The sequence below is a fragment of the Pantherophis guttatus genome, chromosome 7, assembly GCF_059756535.1.
Source record: "Pantherophis guttatus breed Tessera chromosome 7, ASM5975653v1, whole genome shotgun sequence".
Lineage (NCBI taxonomy): Eukaryota > Metazoa > Chordata > Lepidosauria > Squamata > Colubridae > Pantherophis > Pantherophis guttatus.
This window is the reverse complement of record NC_142069.1, coordinates 4,333,206-4,347,394: the sequence shown is the minus strand read 5'-3', so window position 1 is coordinate 4,347,394 and position 14,189 is coordinate 4,333,206. Positions and strand designations below refer to the sequence as shown.

At 44.0% G+C, this 14,189-nt stretch overlaps 1 protein-coding gene across 2 annotated transcripts in view; it reads right to left on the bottom strand.

Moving 5' to 3' along the window:
* Positions 1–14,189, bottom strand: part of PLXNA4 (plexin A4) — a 525,881-nt gene that overhangs the window by 468,841 nt on the left and 42,851 nt on the right. For both annotated transcript variants that reach the window (XM_087873566.1, XM_087873567.1), the window contains exon 2: positions 6,126–7,402. In XM_087873566.1, coding sequence (XP_087729692.1) covers positions 6,126–7,307 — 1,182 coding nt within the window. In that variant the 5' untranslated portion in view covers positions 7,308–7,402. The remainder of the gene's footprint in view (positions 1–6,125; positions 7,403–14,189) is intronic.

Here is a 14,189-nt window from a genome sequence, read left to right as displayed (position 1 = left end):
TTTTTTTGGGCGATAGTATTTAATATATTTTTAAATGTTTTTAATGTTTGTATTACATGTATTTTATCTTGGCTGTTCACCGCCCTGAGTCCTTCGGGAGTAGGGCGGTATATAAATTTAATAAATAATAATAATAATAAAATAATAACATGGGCATGGCAGGGGAAGGGTACTGTAAAATCTCCATTCCGTCCTCAATCCAGGGGAAGGTTACTGCAAAATCCCCATTTCCTCCTGATCCGCTGGGACTCGGGAGACAGAGAATAGATGGGGGCGGGGCCAGTCAGAATTTTTGCTGCCGGTTCTCCGAACTACTCAAAATTTCCGCTACCAGTTCTCCAGAACTGGTCAGAACCTGCTGAAACCCTCCTCTGCAATAGACCTCATTGCCCCAATGAGGTCTATTGGTGACGGGGCAGGATTAGAAGGGGGGGTGACACATGTTCCAGTCCCCACACAGCTACATAATCCATCACATGCTGTACATGGACTGACAGAATAGATGTCTTTTGACTTCTCAGTTAAGACAACAAGGGAGCCAGAGTCACCCAGACCATATATATATATATATGACAACTGCAGGGATTTGCTTAATGACCTTGGGAAAAGTCATAAAACCAGGCATGATTCCCTTAATTGTCTTGCAATGGAAATTCTGGTTCTAACTCTGATCATAAATTGAGGATTACCTCCACCTCTCACTTGAGAGAGAGAAAGAGAAAGAGAAAGAGAAAAAGAGAGAGATTAAAAATGGAAAGTAAAAAAAAATCTAGAATTAAGAGAGTAACGGGGCCAGAGTCACCCAGCCAAGCTGATTGATAGATATAGATGGCAGATAGATTAGACAGATTAAGAGAGATTAGGAGAGGATAGATAGACAGATACAGTAGATAGATAGATAGATAGATAGATAGATAGATAGATAGATAGATAGGTAGGTAGGTAGGTAGGTAGGTAGGTAGGTAGGTAGGTAGGTAGGTAGGTAGGTAGATAGATGTTTTATTCCTATTCCAATTTCATTTTAAATTGTTTTTACCAAATTTTTGTAATAATTGTTTCTGGAGCTCTACACTTTGATATGGCCTAAGGGCTAATCAATAAATAAAGAAGAAGAAGAAAGATAGATAGATAGATAGATAGATAGATAGATAGATAGATAGATAGATAGATAGATATGGGTGAGTGGGTGGGTGGTAAGCGAGAGAGAGGGGGAGATGATAGATACCCTGTTTCCCCGAAAATAAGACATCCCCTGATAATAAGCCCAATCGGGCTTTTGAGCACATGCACTAAAATAAGGGGCCCCTGCCTGAAAATAAGCCCTCCCTGAAAATGTTTAAACGCATGTGCAGCCAGTCCCCGCCATTTCCTCTGGTTTCCTCCACGTGCCCCAAAATAATAAGACCTCCTAGAAAATAAGGCCAAGTTCTTATTTCAGGGTTCAAAAAAATATAAGACAGGGTCTTATTTTTGGGAAAACACGGCAGATAGATAGATAGATGATAGATAGATAGATAGATAGATAGATAGATAGATAGATAGATAGATAGATAGATAATAGAAAGATAGATAGTAGATAGATAGATAGATAGATAGATAGATAGATAGATAGATAGAGACAGACAGACAGACAGACAGACAGACAGACAGACACAGACAAACTGTTGCTTAGATAGATAGATAGATAGATAGATAGATAGATAGATAGATAGTAGATAGATAGATAGATAGATAGATAGATAGATAGATAGATAGGAGATAGATAGATAGATAGATAGATAGATAGATAGATAGATAGATAGATAGTAGATAGATAGATAGATAGATAGATAGATAGATAGATAGGAGATAGATAGATAGATAGATAGATAGATAGATAGATAGATAGGAGATAGATAGATAGATAGATAGATAGATAGATAGATAGATAGGAGATAGATAGATAGATAGATAGATAGATAGATAGATAGATAGATAGATAGATAGGAGATAGATAGATAGATAGATAGATAGATAGATAGATAGATAGATAGATAGATAGAAACAGACAGACAGACAGACAGACACAGACAAACTGTTGCAGAGAGAGAGAGAGAGAGAGAGACAGACAGACAGACAGACAGACAGACAGACAGACAGACTGTTTCTCTCTTAATTCTAGACTTTTTCACTTTCCGTTTTTAATCAAAAGAGAGTGAGTGGTAATCCTCACCTTACAACCGGAATGGAGACCAGCGTTTCCACTTCAAGACAATGGACTGAATGATGCCTGACTGTATGACATTTCATTTGCCAAGGTTATTAGGCGAATTGCTGCAATCGCCCACCCACCTTAAAGCATGCTGGCTGGGGAATTCTGGGAGTTGAAGCCCCCCCGCCCCCATCTGAACGGTCGAAAAAACATTGGTTTAGCAGATTGTTCGAATCCACCCCGAAAATCTTGGCGACCGGGCCTTCCGAAGCTTCTAAACTGAAAGAACTCTGTTCTGCAGGAAACCTCTTGCCAATCTTTTGTCTCTGCAACAGTTTGTAGCGGCAGCTGCAATCTGACTCGTGCAAAGGCTGCCCCAGTTCCCAGACTCGTCTTCCCAGCTGCTGAGCCAACAGCACAGCACGGCTGAGTTGCCGGCTTCTTTTTTTCCCCTGGCTTGTTTCATACTGTCACAGCTGCTGCTCCAAATCGGTGGCAAAGTCTTCCGACTTGTTCTTTGAAAGTTGCGGTTTGATATTTAATGCTCATTCTCTTTCCCTCTGGCTCTCGTCTCCCCACCGAAAGCCGGAGCAGCAAAACACAGCAGCGATCTGTGCCTCCGATGGTTTATATTTACTTCATGAAACTGACAAAGAAAGATGATTTCTAGCAATAACCATAGCTCATAGACTTTTATATCACACGTCACAGTGTTTTACAGCCCTCTCTAAGCGGTTTACAGAGTCGGCCTATTGTCCCCAACAATCTAGGTCCTCATTTCACTGACTTCTTAAGGACAGAAGACTAAGTCAACCTTGAGCCGGTCAGGATCAAACTCCTGGCAGTCGGCAGAGTTTGCCTGCAATACTGCAGTCTCACCACTGCGCCACCACAGATAAAATTGTAGATAGACAGCAATGGCACTTATATACCGCTTCACAGTGCTTTACAGCCCTCTCTAAGCGGTTTACAGAGTCAGCCTATTGTCTCCAACAATCTAGGTCTGCGATGGCGAACCTATGGCACGCGTGCCACAGGTGGCACGCAGAGCCATATTAGTGGGCACACCAGCTCAGCTCTGGGGTGCATGCGCGCGCCAGCCAGCTGATTTTCAGGCCTTCTGGGCCCACCAGAAGTAGGGAAACAGGCTGTTTCCTGCCTCTGGAGGGCCTGGGGGCGGGGTGGGGAAGGCCCGTTTTTCTTTCTTACCTGGTTCCAGATCCTCTCTGTGTATCTGGGAATGGCAAAAACAGCCTTTCCCACTCCCTTGAAGGCCCTACGGAGGCTGAAAGGGCCCATTTCCCCACTCCCGGTGGGACAGGAAGTGACGTTTTTTCCTGTCCCCAGCCTCCAGAGACTCCTAGAGAGGCTCCTACAGACTCCTAGAGAGGCTCCTACAGACTCCTAGAGAGGCTCCTACAGACTCCTAGAGAGGTTCTGGAGGCTGGGGACAGCAAAAAAATGTCACTTCCTGTCCCACCGGGAGTTGGGAAATGGGCCCTTTCAGCCTCCGTAGGGCCTCCAAGAGAGTGGGAAAGGCTGTTTTCGCCGTTCCCAGATACACAGAGAGGATCTGGAACTAGGTAAGAAAGAAAAACGGGCCTACCAGGCCATCATGTGCCAGGAGCGGGGGAGGAGGGGGTTGCGCACACATGCACGTGGGCACGTGCGTGCGCGACCCTCCCCCGCCCCCCCCTCTCCTGGCACGCAATGGCAAAAAGGTTAGCCATCACTGATCTAGGTCCTCATTTCACCAACCTCGGAAGGATGGAAGTCTTGAGTCAACCTTGAGTCGGTCAGATTGAACTGCTAGCGGTTGACAGAATTTGCCTGCCATGCTGTAGTCTCACTACTGTGCCACCGGGGCTCAGGTCATAAATATGAATCAGTTGCCAAGCATCTGAATTTGATCATGTGACCACGGGGATGCTGGTAAGTATGAAAATGACCGTGAGTGTGAAAAACAGTCATAACTCACATTTTTCAGTGCTACTGGAACTTTGAAAGGTCCCAGGCTGACAGACAATGCCTACAAGAGATCGGCAGACACCGACTGAGGCCAAAGCTGTAACTTGTTTAGCATTACACAAATTATACAATTTGTAGTAGCTGTCGATTTATGACCGTAATTGAGCCTAGATTGATGGTTGTATATCATACCAGTTATTAAGCGGGTCATCACATGTCTGTGCCCAATTTTATGACTCTTTTTTTTTGTGTGTTGGTCATTAATTGTATGCAACAGCCATTAAGTGAATGCAACAATGATTAAATGAATGCAGCAGTCATTAGGTGAATAGCACTTAGCAATAGCATTTAGACTTACATACTGCTTTACAGCCCTCTCTAAGCATTTAGACTTATATACCACTTTACAGTGTTTTACAGCCCTCTCTACGCAGTTTACAGAGTCAACCTATTGCCTCCAACAATCTGGGTGCTCATTTTACTTCTTAAGGATGGAAGGCCGAGTCAACCTTGAGTCGGTCAGGATTGAACTCCTGACAGTGGGCAGTGAGTTAGCCTGTAATACTGTAATCTAACCATTGCGCCACCACAGCTCTACCAGCTCTACGAGGTAGGCCAGAGCAAGAGATAAACTCCACAGAAGATTAAAGGCTAATTTTATTTATACTGGCTAGAGCAATGTTTCTCAATTTCTCAATAAATTAAATTAAAGCAAAAAAAAAAAAAAACTCATCCACTTTAAGGCATGTGGACTTCAGCTCCCAGAATTCCCCAGGCCAGCCTGCTTTAAGATGTATGGGACTTCAGTTCCCACCAAAATGTCCCACTATCTGAGTACCGTACATCACACAAGAAAATGATAATATTTTTATGCCGATCATGCAAAGCTTTTCCCATCTGAGGAAATCAAAATAAAGACCTTGATACGATCCATTATTCTGTTTGCAATCTCGGGTCTAAAACCAATTTATTTTTGCTTTGTGTACTGTATCATCTGAGGAATCGGAGAGAGGCAGGAAGAATGAGACAATCTCTAGTGCAAAACTTGCTTTGCATCCTAACTAGATTTTTGCCGCCTGTTTTCAAACATCAATTGGGGTTTAAAGGGATGAAATATTTAAAGAATTCCCTACATTCTTTGTTCGTCTTATTGCTTCTTTGTTTCTGGTTACTACTGCTTTGATAACAAGTGTAGTATATTAATTAAAGCACTGTTTCCAGGGTTGGGATTCAACCGGTTCGAACCGATTCAGGCGAACCGGTAGCTCCAACGATCAGCTGGGAGAAAACCGGTTAGCCCTGAAGATCAGATGGACCCCTCCACCCGCCCATGCTATTTTCCTACCTTTATCTTTTCAGCTGATTCACGCGGTAGAGCGGATTGCTGCGCGAATCAGCTGTGTTACTCCTCTGAAGAAACCAGGAAGTGAAGATTTCTTCAAGCTGCGCACGCGATCACCGAACCGGTTGTTAAACTGGGAGGATCCCACCACTGACTGTTTCTCAATCTTGGCAGCTTTGAGCTGTATGGACTTCAACTTCCAGAATTCTCTAGCCAGCATAGGGGAATTCTGGGAGTTGATGTCCAAACAGCTCAAAGAGGAAAAGGAGGAGAATGAGGAGGAGGATTGTAGTGTCCTTGTTGCTCTCTGAGCTTGCTTACTTTCTTGCAGACATTTCATTACCCAACTAGGTAACATCATCAGTGCTAGAAGGGTGTGAAGTTTATAAACCACCAAGCTCAAGGACCCCACGAGAGCGACTAAATCAGGAGTCAAATTGCTACGGATATTTGCACAAATAAAATAACCATATTCCAGAGAAGCTCTTTCTTAAATATTTCTCCCAACTCACAAAACCCACTCGTCACCAACCTCTCCCTAAATCAGTTCTTTGAGCCCTTTCACTCAGCTAAAATGATTTTTTTGGGGGGGTGGGGGGTAAACTAGTCAGAATTGAGACGTACTGCGCCGCTGCAATGAATATCCTTCACTTTGAGCCAAGCCAAATCCAGCGTGCCTTCTCCCCTGTAGCAGGACTGCAACCGATCCTTGATCCGGTCGTTGATCTTCTTCAGGAGAAAAATGCAAAGGGCTGACTCGTCCAAAGATTTCATCTTCCTCTTTTGCCCCTTGGAGAAGACCGTGAAGAGAACATCGTCCTCCGGCAGGATCCCCAAAGATCTAGCCAAGATGGATCCCGCCTTCGATAAATAGGCGGCTTGCAACAACCGGTATTCCACCCCGTTCTTTTCGCAACCAATGGGCAGCTCAACGTAAGAGTTGAAGGCCGTGTCTTCTTTACAGAGGCGGACCAGTTTCGAGGTGTAAACTTGCTCCTTGGTGGTGGAACCCGATGGGGAAATCATTTCAGGCTGAAGGGTCAAAAAATAGACAAAATTACCACTGCTGAAGCCATAGATATAATAGATATCAAAGTCGGGGATAATGGTGAATGTATCCGATGGGATCTTGATCATGGAAGCCACAAACTCGTCGTGGAAAACGTAGGCAAACATTCCTTCTGCTTCCGAATTTTTTGGGAGCTTCCGACTAGAGATGGTGGGGAAGTACTCGGGCTTCCCGTCAACCGCCGTGGCAATGAACAGCTTGTCATCCATGTTGTTGTAAGAAACAATGACTCCATACACGGAACCGCTCTCGTTCACCCCGGAGAGGTAGTGCTCCTTATTGTGGAAGGGCTCCCCAAGTTTAAACAGATCATCCAATCTCAAGAGTTTACAGATCCCCTGGTATAAACTGCCACAAGCGATCAACCTATTCTCTTTGTAGTCGATCAGCAACATCTTGTTGATGTTGTTGGTGGATATCAATGGTTCATTGCAAGGCTGGACCAGCCTGGGAGGATAACATTTGGGATTATCAATATCCGGACCCGTCTCGTGACGGGCCTCCACCACCAGGTCGCTGGAGAGCTTGTAGATCCAGTTGATAGCCCCCAAGTAAATAGATCCTTTCCTTTTGTCGACCACCAAGTGATTGAAGGAGATCTCGGTGGCTTCTGAGGAGAAGGTCAAGAAAGGTTTCTTTGGGTGAGAGGGCAGTTGCCTAGTGGCCGAAGATGGCCCCACAGTGCAGAAGACAAGATGTAAGCCAAGGCAGGTCCATCTCCACATGTCTCCCGACATGATGACCAAAAGTATTTTTGTATTCCTAATTTGGAAGTGTGGTGGTGAACAATATACGAGGTTGCCAAAGTACAGGTCCCTGGGTACCACTTATCCTAAGGGAAAAGAAGAAAAACAGAGAAACCATTATTGAAAAGCATTTCCTTCCCCTCCTATTCAGACCTTCAAGAAGGGTGTCATAATTCAAGAAAGCTGACTTATCTTTGGCCAAAAAGGAGAAGGAAGACATCATAAACCAGAATAAGCAAACACTTCGACTCATGTCAAAACAGCAGAAAGGTACTCAGCATTTATATTTTCCCAACTATCTTCTCCAACCTGGTTCCTCAACAGATGTCTGGGACTTTAGTTCTCAGACTTGCTGGCCAACAACATGACTAGGATGGTTGACTCTTGAAGGCCTGCATATTGGAGAACATTGGAGAAAACAGTTGATAGGTGATAAAGGCACCAGGCTAGAAAGCGGAAGACCATAAATTCTAGTCCTGCCTTAGGCACAAAAGCCGGCTGAGTTATTTTGGACCAATCACTAGGAAATTGTGAATTCTAGTCTCACCTTAGGCATGGAAACCAAGTGGCTGACTTTGGGTCAATCACCAGGAGACAGTGAGTTCTAGTCCTGTCTTAGGCATGAAAGCTGACTGGGTGACTCACCAGGAGATGGCGAGTTCTAGTCCTATCTTAGACATGAAAGCTGACTGGGTTACTTTGGATAAATCCAAATCCATGCCACTAACGTAACAACTGCAGTGATTCACTTAACAGTTGTGGCAAGGAAGGTCGTAAAATGGAGAAAAACTCATTTAACAACTGTCACACTTAACAGTGGAAATTTTGGGCTCAATTATGGTCCTAAGTCGAGGACTACAGAATAAAAAAAGCTCGTGAAGATATTGCTCTGTGTCTCCGTCTTTTTGGGAAACCACAGCCAAAATGCAGCCTCTCACCCAAATCCTGACAGCCCGTATCCGAGAACAGTGAAATTACATTGTGTCCCTCCAAAGATTTGTGGAGGGGCGGGAAGGAAAGAAGGATAATGGGAACGCAACGCAAATCAACCCCCAGAACACAAAAAGATAAAATGGGAGCTGAAATGAAGCCGGAGGCTCAGGATTCTGCCGGCTTTGTCGATTCAAAATTCAATCCGGCTTAAAACTACAGCCAAGATTGGGGCTGTAAAGACTTGGCTGAAACACGGAGATGAGTTGCAAATTCCCACAAACGCACCCAGACACACGGCCTGAGAGATTTTTCTTTGTATTTCTGCATGTTTACCGTGCCTCAAGTTTTCAGGGCTTTCTTTTCTTCTTCTTATTATTATTATTCTATTTTCTCCCCAAAAGCAGAAGCTCCAAAGTTCCACGTTTTGCTTCCTGGAAAAATCTGGAGGAAAACAAAACACTTAAAGATGCAAGAAGAACTTTATCCCTACTTGGATAAACATATGTTTCCCTCCTTAATCTTATGCCTTTTGGGGAGATTTGCATGCTTTCATTGTCCTCACGTCCCTAAGTGAGGTTAGTCGCCGTTGTTTTAAAAAAAAAATTACCCTGGACTGGCTGCAGGTATAAACAAGGAAAGAAACAAAAGAAGGAAGGGAAAATCAAATTAAGGCCTAGGAGCTTGACTGTATAATGGCTAAAATTAAATTGGAGAACTGTATTGTGGGAAGCCAGCCATTTTTTTTTTTTCATGTCTTCTGTGAGGGAATTGCGCGGCAGCTGTCCAGTCGGTGAAGTCGGAGACATTGACACAAACTTTGTGTTTTTTCTATAAATATAAATATATTTAACGTTTAAATTGACAACAGTCTTTGTCATCATCCAGAAAAGGAAGAACACAAGACAGTCAGGAGCTCAGTGACATCATCATCATGAGGTAAATTTTTACAGTATATACAGAACACAAAGAAGAAAAAAGCGGGAAAAAGGGAAACTCCCCCTTTACACCCACAGCAACCAATCAGAGCGTAGATTGCCTCATGCATGAGTCAGCACTCTCATAACTCATCGACTACAATTTTTGTGTGTTCTGGCTTCTAGTACACTTTACTGCTCCAAGTACTAAAGTCAATATCTTAACATGTTCACACTTAGTTACGTACTTTATTTAGACTCTGCCATGATGATTTATATCAATAACTCAAGGCGGTGAACATACCTAACAAACCTTCTTCCTCTTATTTTCTCTACAACAACCACCCCAGGAGGTGGTTTGGGCTGTGAGAAAGAGAAAGAGAAAGAGAAAGAGAAAGAGAAAGAGAAAGAGAAAGAGAAAGAGAAATACTGGCCCAAAATCACCAAGCTGGCTTTCATACCTAAGGCGGCACTAGAACTCACCAACTCCTGGTGATTGGCCCAAAGTCACCCAGCTGGTTTTCATGCCTAATGTATGACTAGACCTCACTGTCTCCTAGTAATTGGCCCAAAGTCACCCAGATGGCTTTCATGCCTAAGGCGGCGCTATAACTCTCTGTCTCCTGGTAATTGGCCCAAAGTCTCCCAGACGGCTTTGATGCCTAAGGCAGGGCTAGAACTCACAGTCTCCTGGCAATTGGCCCAAAGTCTCCTAACTACTTTTCATGCCTAATGTGTGACTAGAAGTCACAATCTGTTGGTGATTGATCGAAAATCACCCAGGTGGCCTTCATGCCTGAAATGGCGCTAGAACTCACCTTCACCTGGTGATTGGCCCAAAGTCTCCCAGCTGGTTTTCATGCCTAATGTGTGACTAGAACTCACCATCTCCTGGCGAGTGACCCAAAGTCACCCACCAGATTTCATGCCTAAGGCGGGAATCGAACTCATCTTTCCAAGGTCTCCTATCTCCTTTAAAGATGTTACCACACCTTACTTCAAGTTCAAAAGAAGAGCATGCTGGGATGGATCGAGTCTTTTTCCTCTTAGCCCTATTAAGACATTGGGGCACCGAGGAAGAGAGAAGGACTTTTTAGCTAGAAAGAGAGGCCAGGCTGCCCCCACCCATCCAAGTGGCGGGGGGCTGGACTAGATGACCTACAAGATCCCTTCCAACTGTATTAATCTGTTAATCTGTTAAATACAGATAGTCCTATGACCACATTTGAGCCCAAAATTTCTGTTGCTAAGCAAGATATTGGAGAAGTTAAATTGCCCCATTTTATAACCCATCACAAATATTAAGTGAATTGACTACTGCAATTGTTCGGTTAGTAACACAGTTATAGAGTGAATCTGGCTTCTCCTTTGACTTCGCTTGTCAGAAAGTCATCGAAGGGGATTACATGACCCCAGGATGTTGCAACCATCATAAATATGAACCAGTTGCCAAGCATCTAACTTTTTATAACATGACCATGGGGATGCTACAACAGTCATGTGAAAAACCGCACCAAGTCACTTTTTTCAGTGCTCTTGTAACTTCAACATCACTCAACAAACTGTTGTAAGTTAAGGACAGTGATGGCAATTAGCCGGTTCAGTAGTGCTGGCGCTATGCCGTCCTATTTAGCCACGTTTTCTAAACCGTGCGCATGAGTGCAAGACGTGCATGTGAGCAAAGCACATGCGCGGAAGGCTGGGTGCACGCACGGAAGGCATCAGTGGTGAAATGTAAAATTTGTTACTACCGGTCCTGTGGGCGTGGCTTGGTGGGGAGTAATGTGACTGGGTGGGCGTGGCCAACTTTTTATTTATTTATTTATTTTTAAAACCATTTTTTCTACAACCTCTTCAGCCGAAGAGGTTGTTTAAAAAATGCTTTTAAAAGCCTCTGACGATCCCAGCTGAGTTGCCTGATCGTCAGAGGCTTTTTTTTTTTTTTTGCTTTTAAAAGCCTCTGACGATCTCAGCTCAGCCATGCGATCATCAGAGGCTTTTTTTTTTTTTTTACTTTTAAAAGCATTTTTTCGGCCGAAGAAGTTGTAGAAAAAATGCTTTTAAAAATATTTTTTAAAAAGCCTCTGATAATTGCGCGGCTCAGCTGGACATGGGGGGAGGGCAGGGATTTTTGCTACCAGTTCTCCGAACCACCCGCCGCCATCGCTATCGGATCGGGCGATCCGGTCCGAACCGGGAGCATTTCACCCCTGGAAGGCGCGCACGTTCACATTTTCGGTGCGCTGTGAACCGGTGGTAAAATTATGTGAAACCCACCTCTGGTCAAGACTACTTCTACCTTCCATGTTAGGTCTCCAATTCTTCTAGCGCTGCACTCAAGGACGGCAGAGACAGAAAGAAAGAAGCATTTTCCTTAAGCGAGATGCTGACTTAAGCAAACAGATCCAGCTGCCTAGCAATTCAGCCCAAGATCAGCTCACAATCCACTTTAATCTCTGCAAAACATTTTCTCCCCCCACCCCAACCCCACTCTCGCTGGCTTCTTTTAATAAATCCTGATTACCACTGACAGGGATTCTCGCAACCCTCACAGGGATAGAAAGACGGCAAAGAAACAGAGGCAAGACAAACGGTTGCTCAAACAATTCTTCAATTTACAAATAAAATTGACCCCAAAATTACTGTTTGTTTGTTTGTTTGTTTGTTTGTTTGTTTGTTTGTTTATTGGTTCGATTTATATGCCGCCCTTTTCCGGAGACTCGGGGCAGCTTACAATGCGTTAAGCAATAGCCTTCATACTTTTGTATATACCTGCTTAGTAGGGCTTTCGGGCCCCCTAAATGGTGTTCTTTTTTATACAAATTCAGCTTATTGCCCCTACAATCCGGGTCCTCAATTTACCTACCTCGAAAGGATGGAAGGCTGAGTCAACCTTGAGCCTGGTGAGATTTGAACTTGCAGTAATTGCAGGCAGCTGGTGCTACTTAATAGCACTTTAGTCTGCTGTGCCACCAAGGCTCATACCTTACTGTTGTTCAGCAAGACAGTGCTTAAGTGAGTTTTGCTCCCTTTTACAACCTTTCTTGCCAGGGTTGTTAAGTGAATCGCTGCAGCTGTTACAGATAGGAATGTGCACCTCACTACGCTTCGGATACTTCCGGATTGAAAGATTCCTTTAACTTGTACCTATTTTGGTCTTGTATTTGATATTGCAGATTTTATGTTGTGTGCGATGCCTTATTTCAATTTATTTATTTATTATTTATTTATTAGTTCGATTTATATGCCACCCTTCTCCGGAGACTCAGGGCGGCTTACAAGGTATTAAGCAATAGCCTTCATACCTTTGTATATACCTGCTTAGTAGGGCTTTTGGGGGGCCCTAAGCGGTGTTCTTTTTTATACAAAGTCAGCTTATTGCCCCCACAATCCGGGTCCTCATTTTACCTACCTCGAAAGGATGGAAGGCTGAGTCAACCTTGAGCCTGGTGAGATTTGAACTTGCAGTAATTGCAGGCAGCTGGCAACTAAGTGCTACTTTAACAGCACTTAGTCCACTGTGCCATCAGGCTCTAATTGGGATGCTTCTGACACTAATGGAAGAAATATCCATCTGGTTCAGTTCCAAGCCGGAAGAAAGACACTGGAAACATGGAGGCTGATTGGAAAGATGGTTTAATGATGAAGCAGAACCACCAAGCACATGGTTCTGGTGCAGCTGACCACAGGGAGTTGAGAGTGGGGGGTATTTATACCTTCTCTTGGGCTTTGCACTTGAACTTTCTGTTCCTGTGTAAGAACATGGATTCTATTGGCTGTTGTCAGACTCTCATGGGGCCATGTAGGGGTCATGTTTGCCTGAGCTACGTTTGGTTGAAGTTTGGCTGATGCAATGAAGGGGCTTGTTGGGTAATTCCTATTGTGTCTGAAGGCCTAATCCTACCTTTGCTGGATCTTGGGTGAGGGTATTTGCTTATGAATAGAGCTATCTATCACTTTATCTCTTAAGTGCTGACATCTGCTGAGGGCTATTAAGAAAAGTGGGGGGCTGCTTTCCAAAAGCATGTTTCTCCATTTCTCATCCAGGGAAATATAATATTCTGCCTTTTTAATATTTCTCAAAGTATTTCGTTCTTCTAGGAGAGGGGTGGGTGCTAACTTTCTACAACACAAATAAACAAACTGCAGTTGTTAAGTTAGTAACATGGTTGTTGTCCCAACTTCAGCAGCCACGATGGCTGCCACCCCGTTGTGAGAAAAAGGGCTACTCCTGGATCAACCAGGGACTTTGCGGTGTCCCTGGGATCGTCAGGATGTGCCCTCCACATGTGAGACTGTGAGAACGAGACGGTGAGGTCCAAAAAGGACTGTCCAACAGCGGAGCTTTCGGCGGCGATCCTGGAGCCCCAGAATCTTCCGACCGTTCCGCCGTGACGTCAAGCTCCTCCCCCTTGCCAAGAATTTTGATCACGTGACCATGGGGATGCTGCAACAGTGTGAAAAAGAGTCGCAAGTCACTTTTTTCAGTGCTGTTGTAACTTTAAATGGTCACTACACAAACGGTTGCAAATCAAGAACCGCTTGTTAGGAACATAAAGTGAGGCAATTGAAATGTTGCCTTTCTGAATTGGCACGGATGCTTTGCTGGCTGCTGCACGGCTCTAAAGAAAACAAAATATTATTTTGAAAAAAAAGAAGCGCAGTTTAGTACCCTGTTTCCCCGAAAATAAGACATCCTCTGATAATAAGGCCAATCAGGCTTTTGAGTGCATGCGCTAAAATAAGACTCCCCCTGAAAATAAGCCCTCCCTGAAAATATTTAAATGCAGAGCTGGAAATCAGGTAAGACGGCAAGAGGAGCCCCATCTTGCTCCACGCGCCCCAAAATAATAAGACCTCCCTGAAAATAAGGCCATTTTATAAGGCCATATTTCGGGGTTCAAAAAAAATATAAGACAGGGTCTTATTTTCGGGGAAACACGGTAGTACGAGAAGGAAACGAAGAAACCAGGAAAGAGAATTCTTGCTCGCAATTCATGAGAAGTGTCACGCCTCCTTTCCTTTT